This window comes from Ictidomys tridecemlineatus, chromosome 12 (genome assembly GCF_052094955.1).
Source record: "Ictidomys tridecemlineatus isolate mIctTri1 chromosome 12, mIctTri1.hap1, whole genome shotgun sequence".
In the NCBI taxonomy this organism is placed as follows: Eukaryota; Metazoa; Chordata; class Mammalia; order Rodentia; family Sciuridae; genus Ictidomys; species Ictidomys tridecemlineatus.
Window position 1 is genome coordinate 97,110,366 of NC_135488.1, and position 8,369 is coordinate 97,118,734.

An 8,369-nucleotide genomic window follows, 5' to 3' on the forward strand; every position below is an offset into this window, starting at 1 on the left:
AGTTTGAAAATTAATTTAGCTGATCAGTATAATCCTAGACCTGCAAAGGAAGGCAATCATCACTATGAAGGAAGGTGACCAGTGAAACATCCATTGGCTTATCTCACCCTTTACAGTGGGAGGGTCCAGAACACATTGTGACCTTTCCCACTGGCTCCCACACTCTATCATGCATTGGAATCACCAGGGTTTGTGATTAAATTGCACCTCTATGGAGCCCACCCCAAGAAATTTTGATTGGTAGGTCTGAGGAGTAGGTTCCTGGAACACGCATTTAAAGTAAATATCCCTAGTGATTCTGATGGAGGTGGTCTCTGATCTATGCTTTTGGGAAAAATTAGACAACCTCTATGAGAAAGTGTTTTAATTCCTGCTGGTCGTGCCGTATGATTCCAGAAGATGCTGCAAATGTAATTATGGTGCCCGTAAGATACTCCCCCTAGGCTAGTAACTTTGAAGAAAGGGTTAAAACTCATGTCAGGTTTTTGAATCCACAAAATATAATTATTTAATGTAACTTATAAAGGTACATTATATTTACCAAGTGTCATCAGAGGAAATCACATAGCAGGAACTTACAGGGGCATGCCCATGAGGTCCAGACTGAGGGTTCTCAGTCCCTGATGAGTTCTGACTACCTCTTCCTGTTGGATTGGGTGCTGCCCTGCTAGTGCTGGGTGGGGCTTTGCTGGCATCACCAGCCCCCCTGGTGTAGACTTGCTGCCTGGTCTCTTGAGTGTGTGTGCGGGTTCAGCTGCTCATGCCCTCCCCTGCACTCTGGCCCTTCAGGCTGTTGGGGAGCCGCCCCTCTTCCTGGCTGCCTCCATCTTCTTCGCCATCAAGGATGCCATTCAGGCAGCTCGAGCTCAGCGGGCAGATTATAGTACGAAGCAACTTTTCCAGCTGGACAGCCCTGCCACCCCGGAGAAGATCCGCAATGCCTGTGTGGACCAGTTCACCACCTTGGTAGGATGCCTCTCAGACACTCGCTCCCTCCAGGGGATGCTGGGGACAGGCTGGCACGCTGCAGGGGAAGGTTCTACAGAAAGGAGAAATGCCAGGGTCTCTCGATTGGGCAGCCCTGGGTCAATGGCTGAATTGCTGTGCATGTGGGGTATGCACTTGAACTTGCAAGGGAAGAAGGAGAAACCCCTCTGAAGCTGCAGCTTACCACTGGGCCTGCCTAGAGGTGGGAGGAACGTGTGGTATATTGCCATTCTCCACAGATTTCACCATTTTCCATCTAGTTTCAGGCGATGGAGAAAACTCCAAATATGCCAAACCTCTAGTGTTAGTCACTAGTATTTGGGGACCCCTCTAATAAAGACACTGTATGAGGCACGAGGGAGATGCGGTGGAGGGAGAGAAGAAATTATTAACTAGATCAGCCACATTGCCTCATGATCACCATATGCCACGCCGATACTGGGACACGTAGGTGCCCTTGAGGACTTCATAGCCTTTTGGCAAACCAGATGATGGCTTTATGTGGTGATTACCACCGTGGAGGGGTATGCAGTAGAGGAACCCAGGGCTGTCAGAACACTTTGGGAAGTCCCTCTGTGACAAAATAAGAGCCTGCTAGGACTACATCTTCCACTGCTGGGCTCTCAGAACCAGCCCTGCTCTAAGTTGTGTTATTGGTCGCTGTGTACACTGAACTCCCAGGTTGCCTTTATTACCACGATCTCCACTGGGTTAGCAGAACCGGATTCTATCTGATACTCAAGCTGTGTTTCCTCCTTTTGAAATCTGATAGGCCTTTTGGGTTTAGCAATGAAGTGGGTACTCATGGACCAGAAGTCTTCTGAGCATGGGAAAAGGGTAGGGGAGTCCAGGAATGGGAGGAGCCGTGTGCAAATCTGCCATCCCAGACCTCTGCATTGAGGGTGAAAGAGCCATATGGGTCCCTGGTCAGGTTCCCCTCAGGTCTGCCTATAGCTTAGCCATGAGATTAAAAACCACACAGACCATGTGTAAGCTCCTAGACAGTGAAGTTCCCACAAACTTTCCATGGCCCACAACCTGTGATGGCCCCCAATGCTGAGTTTCCTTCATTTCCTGGCATTGCAAGGCTTCCAATGAGCTCACACGTACTGCAAGGTTAGATTCTTACAAACAATCCAATGTGGAACTTAATCATTTAAAGAGGCATTCTGAGGCCTCCAACCTGAAACAAAGATTCTTTTCTATGTAACAACACATCAATGATTTAAAATCCATGTAATGGATTTGCATGAGCAGCGGATTCTGAGTCAATTGTGCTTTTTAAGGATTGAGTACCACTGTGAGGAAGGACCACTTCTAAATTGGTCATTACCATATCTCCAGAGCCTAAGGGAATGGCTGCCATATGGAAAGTGCTCAGTAAAAATAAATGAATGGCTAGGAAACCAAAGGGTCCTCCTGCCCTGGGGCATTCCCAATGGCTGAGACTATAGAATGATGTTTGGTCTTAGAAGGTGGTTGGCAGTGGTGGGAGGTGACATGTGTATGGCAGGGTGGGAGGGGGGCCATCAGAAGATCCTGGCAATGAGAGCTCTTCATTCCTTCCTAGTGTGTCACTGGAGCACAGGAGAACTGTAAGCCCTGGTCTCAGAGGGTCTGAAGAGAAAGTCCCCAGCAGAGTGTTCTTGTGCTACAGTGGAGCTTCCATGGAGCAGGAAGCACATACTACAAAACTCAAATCTGTACAAGCTGGACAACAAAGCTGTGATTCAGCAGGAAGAACTGGAATGCATTGGAAGATTTTGAAAAAATATGATTTGCAAACAATGATGATCAAATTTAGAACTGTGAAGCCTAAGAGGCAGAGAGGCAGTTGGGGTCATTTCAAGAATGATGATTTTTCTAGAATGTTCTGGGGCAAGTCTGTTTTAATCATGGATTTGGGGAAGGTTTAGGAAGTGTTTGTGCGATGTCCCCACTCACTGGACAGCCTGTGTAACCTCAAGTGCTAATGGTGTCTGTCCCTCCAAGAGGATTCCCACAAACCTCCAGAAACTTAAACCAAAGTTGTTCTAAATCTGAGTGCCTTCCTCAGGAAGCCTTTCCTTCAAACCAACGATTACCATCTTATAACCTCAACCATACTCACATTTTACAACGAAACAGTGAGGTGAGATTAAAACCTCTAACTACCTTTGCGTCACTAGAGAAAATAATAAAGAATGAAGGAAATCCAGGGTTAATTGTATCTAATTTTGTTAATCTGCATAAAGTAAAATTACTCTATAACACAAAAATCCAACTGTCTCACTTACTGGGAACCTGCAATGTGCTAGATTTCTTCCCTTTGTGTATTTCAAAAAAGATCAAATTTAAGATCAGATTTTCATTTGAAGCCAGAGTAAATCTCACCTGGAAATGATGCTATTGAAATCAATACCAGCCAGAGGGAAAGTGAGGAGGCCTGGGTGCTCATCCAGGCTCTGTCCCTGCCTGTGTGACCTTGGAATGTCATTCCCCCCTTTCTGTGTTTCATTTTACTGCAAAATGAAAGGATTGGATGGGAATAATCTCTGAGATCTTCTTCTGCTCTAAGTCTATAAATACATGACCTGAAAACTCTAGTTATATAAGGGACCTGCAGCTATCAAAGACTTGGCTCTCTTACTATGAAGCAATGTCTGGGCTGAATGAACTCCACTTAGAATCCCTCAAGCTCTTGCGGTTGGTAAAGAACAGAAGAGAGACAAACGTCTCCTTTGGTTTCTCCAACAGGTGATTTCACCACAAGGTAGTACTGGGTGGCCAACGAGACATTGTCATGTGCCTTCACTGTCCAAAATATCCAGCCTGCCAGACAGAGTCTGTGGTTCTGGCCATAGAAGGAGCACGATGGAAACTGTGCAGTTGAGCTGGTGCTTGATGTCACTAATAAATGAAACTGTCAGCTGGTTGGCATGGGAGAAATGCTTATTAGTAATCATAATCACACCAAATGCCAGTATCTTCCACTTCTTAGCCAGATTTCATTTCTAAAAAGCATAACCACTCATGTGCATGCGCATGCGCGCGCACACATACACACGCACACACACACACACTTTTTGTTGTTTGTTTTTTTACAAAAGTCCGTTTTTCAAAGTATTCCAGATGTGCAGTCTCTTTTACAGCATGGTTAAGGCTGAAGTTTTAAACATCAAGGTGGTATTTACAGTGAGACGTGCAGGTCTGCTTCAGATGATTTTCTAGAATGTTCTGGAGCAGGACCTGAGACGTCATTGGTGAGGCTCTCAGGGCTGAGCTGTGACTCAGAATTCCCATCTGTGCTTTGGTAACCAAGGCAGAAGTAGAGTGGTCATGGAGCTCCAATGAGCAAGATTTGTGAGCTATAAATCACTGTTATTTAAGAGGCGCTGTCCTCCTCAGACACCTTGCCTTGCTCTGCAGTAACTGCTGCAAGCCCAGGGAGGGAGGTGCTTTGGTCTTTGTGGGGCTGCACACCTCCAGCAGTCAGCACCGCCTGCAGTGCAGATCTGTAACCTGCAGAGGGCGGTAGAAGATTGAGCATGAGATGCAGTCTCCAGATGGCACAGCAGCACTGTGGTTAATTACTAAGTTAGTGTTTCAGGATCTCAGAGTAGATCAAATGTCCTCAAGGGCTTCTCCAAGAGCCAGATTTGAAGCTGACTGGCTGGCAAAATCTTCTCAAAGGAGCTCTTTAAGAACATGGGTCAGCCACGGGGACTGAGCTCCAGATGGAAGGTTAGCAGGGGAAAAGCAATTCTTATTTTCTGAGCATCTGCAATGTGCCAGGTGCCAAATTTAATACTTCACCTTCATGGTCTTGTTTAACCCTCCCAGTGGCTCTAGGAGTAGGTAACAGAATCCATGTAATTACACGAAGGAGAAGCCCTACCCTTCGCCATGCCTAGGAGCTAACTCAGGAACATTTACTCCCAGAAACCCACCACAAACAGTGGGCAGCTCCTAGGCGGGGAGACCTGGGATACACTGGGAGTTGATCTGCCTGTCAAAGTGGACCCAGGCAGGATCATGGAGGCTGATGGAGGCACCAGAACAACTATCTGTTTCTCACAGACAGGGTAGGCCACACAGGCAGGGCGACACTGTTGAAATATTGCCTGAGCCACTGATGAACCTCATCCTCCTCCAGGACTGAGGTGACTGGGAGGCCAGGATGGGGAGGCCAGGATGGAGGTCGTAAGAGGAACCCCGGACAAGGGATAAGCACAGAAATAGTGCTAGCTGATTGATTTATGACTGGGAACATCCCTGAGCTCAAGATAGTTTTATTTTTAGCTGAGGGGGAGCTTGGAAACCAGCTCATTGTGCTCCCAGTTGGGGATGTGGGGAAGGGCTATTCATAACAGGCAGCTTCCTTGAACCGGTGAGTCCTGGGAGCACGATGTGCCCCCTGGGCCTGCCCTTTTGTTTTGTTTCTATCCTAAAGTGGGGGAGGACATGTCCCTAAGATAGGAGATAGATCCCATGACCATCCTGTCACCTGAAATAAAGCAGCCCATTCATTGAAGTGGAAATGCCAGGCACTGCCCAAAGGGATTCTGGCGTCATCTCTGACCTTGAACTGCTCTGATCCCGGCCAGCCCCAGACAGTCCCCCAGACCAACTCAATATCCTAGAGCTGGAAGAACCTTGGGGACATCAAGCTCAATCCATTTGAGATAAGAAACATAGACACTAGAAAGGCAATATGTCAATCAATGGAAGGGTAACTGATGTGAAACAGCAATCTGTATACGGGGTAAAGTTGGGAGTTCATAACCCACTTGAATCAAACTGTGAAAGATGATGTATTAAGAACTGTGTAATGTTTTGAACGACCAACAATAAAAAAAAAAAAAAAAAAAGAAACATAGTCCCATAGAGGGTAATTGACTTGTCTAGGATCCCATGGCTCTTCACTGGCAAAGCCAGGCTTACAAGGCCACCAAACTCCTGGGCTAGTCAGAGGACCCTTCTCTGATGCAACCTTTGGGTTGGGGAGTGATAGAAATTTAGCTCTGCTGGTAGAGAAGGGTGTAGACAGCGCAGAGCTATAGAGGGACTCCGGGCAAAGAGGGACATTTGCCTTCTATATCTCTATGTCTCTGCTTCTGTGACAAGATGCTACGATGAGATTCTTCCCTAAGCCCACAGGCGAGGAACAAAATAGTAAGTGCAAAAACATCCCCTCGTTCCAAAGTGAGGTGCTAAATCGTCTATGCAAGACTTGCAGAGTGGGTGGCTGGAACGGATTTTTGCCACCTTTAGCTCACCACCCACCTCAGAGGAATGAAGTAGTAGAGTGTAAATTTGAGAGGAAGGAGGTTTTCTGGGGAGATAAAAAGCTGTGCATCCTCCCTGCCAACAAGGAGAACGTGTGCATATGTATGTGTGTCTGTTGGGGGCATCCTTTCCCCCACCCTGCGGGGAAGGAGACCCAGCATGAGAAACCTGCTTGGGAAGCTGTGGTTGGGTCAGACTGAGATATCGGGGCACCAAGAAGAGGGGACAAGAGCAAACTCCACTTCCTGCCACGATGGGGCAAGATGACCAGCCGTGCCACTCAGGAGGACTGGGAGGGGAAGGGACCACCTGATGCCCTAGGACCAAAATAGCGGGCAGTCAGCTGGCTCTGGCGAGGTCCTGAGGACTACCCTCACACCCTGCCTCTCACGTCCCAGCCTCCCATCTTCCCCTCCTCCTACACATCTTCTAGTAGGAAGGAAGATAGCAGAGCTCTCCATGGGGACTTTGTGACCAGGAATGAGGCCAGAGATCTCATTCCTGGAATTGAGCCGTAAGTATTGGGAGGAGGGGCATGAAAGTGGGGTACCCAAGCTGCTTGCATTGTTCTGACGTGCTCCTGCATCAACCCTGGGAACTCAGAGCACATTTCTGAGAGTCTGAGTGGTATGTGACTTGCTCCCTCTCCCCCAACCACTGTCTTCATCCCATCCTGGCAAGTACCTACCCACATTCGGCCAATTGTCCTGATCCATGAGCTATCAATGGGTAGTGAACTGGTCCATGCATGAGCTGCGTCCCTTGTCCCAGGAGATAGGGTATTTCCAGGGTCCTCCTGGTGCAGACTTCCTTAGGAGGTACTACCTTTTCTTGCTTCCCATTGAGGCTGGACTGAGCACCTGCCCAGAGAGAGTGAGACAGCATCCCTCAGCCCACTCTTTGATGTTAGGAATTAGCATACCCTTAGGGACTGCTCATGCTTCTCCTCTTTTTTCCTCTTCTCTCTTGGGCAAGTTTGTGAGCTCCTTTGAACCTCAGTCTTCTCACCAGTAAAATGGGCATGGAGATCAACAGCTTTACTAAGCTGTTGTAAAGACTGAAATAGTGAGGATAAAAGGCACTTTATAGAGAGCAGAGTTGCTGCTTTCAGACCTTTGATCATGCCTTCCAGGGGTAAGACGCCAAGAAATCTCGAGTAAGCTTTTCAAAACTCAGGTGGAAGGGAAAATGCAGGAATGAGCCAAATCCTCAACCATAATGAGATATGGGGAGATGGGGAACAGGCAGCACATGGATGACTGTGGTCTGAAGCAAGGTAAGACCAGTTCACATCATTATATTTTGGCCAAAATAACATAAATGATTGTCATGTCTCAGCTTCCCACCCTGATGTGATTTTCCCAGCACCCTGGGTAGGAGGGCGGACTCTCAGCTCCCCACAGCTGTGTGGCACAGATGACATTGGGGACATGCCCATTAGCCTCACCCAGCTGAATTCACAAGCCTTTATCCCCAACTTGCAATCCTATTTATTTTGTGTATTAATTTACATCTTAGGCCCGGCTGCCCAAGTGCTGCCGGCTTCCAAGCATCAGAAACATTTAGATATCCTACTTCCGCACAATCTGTTTTTCTACATTGTCAGTATTCACTGTCAATTAGCCATTCCTTTCTGCATTTGCAAATATTCCTAGGGTCTATATTTTCAATTCCTAATTGTCATAGCAATTCATTTTATCAAAACAATAATTATCCATCCAGGTGGTGAGCCATTTTTCCAACAAGAATTTAGTACTGACTCTACATGACTTGCTGTGCTATGTTCTGAAAAGAAAATAAAATATTGCCCTGAGTAGCATATAGTCTAATAAGAGAAATGTCATAGGTATATAAATAGCCAAAAGTCCAGGCAGGCTATGGCAATGACAGGAGAGACTCGGGGACAGGGGGCTTGGAAAATTCAGAGGAAGGATCATCCTTAATGGAGGAATCAGAGGAAGTTTCTTGGAAACAGCATTTGTATTAAAGAATGAAGGATGGTGTGTATCTTTGCTTCATATTACCACAATGAAACGCCTGAGGCATAACATTTATAAAGATAAATAAGTGGTTTATTCGGCTCATAGTTTTGGGGGTTCAAGTCTAAGACTGGG

General features: G+C 46.9%; 1 protein-coding gene across 1 annotated transcript in view; it reads left to right on the plus strand.

The window, feature by feature from the left end:
* Xdh (xanthine dehydrogenase) overlaps positions 1–3,184 on the plus strand; it is a 60,777-nt gene extending 57,593 nt beyond the window's left edge. The window contains exons 35-36 of the mRNA XM_078029433.1: positions 790–966; positions 2,558–3,184. Coding sequence (XP_077885559.1) covers positions 790–966; positions 2,558–2,608 — 228 coding nt within the window. The 3' untranslated portion in view covers positions 2,609–3,184. The remainder of the gene's footprint in view (positions 1–789; positions 967–2,557) is intronic.
* The last annotated feature ends 5,185 nt before the right edge of the window (positions 3,185–8,369 follow it).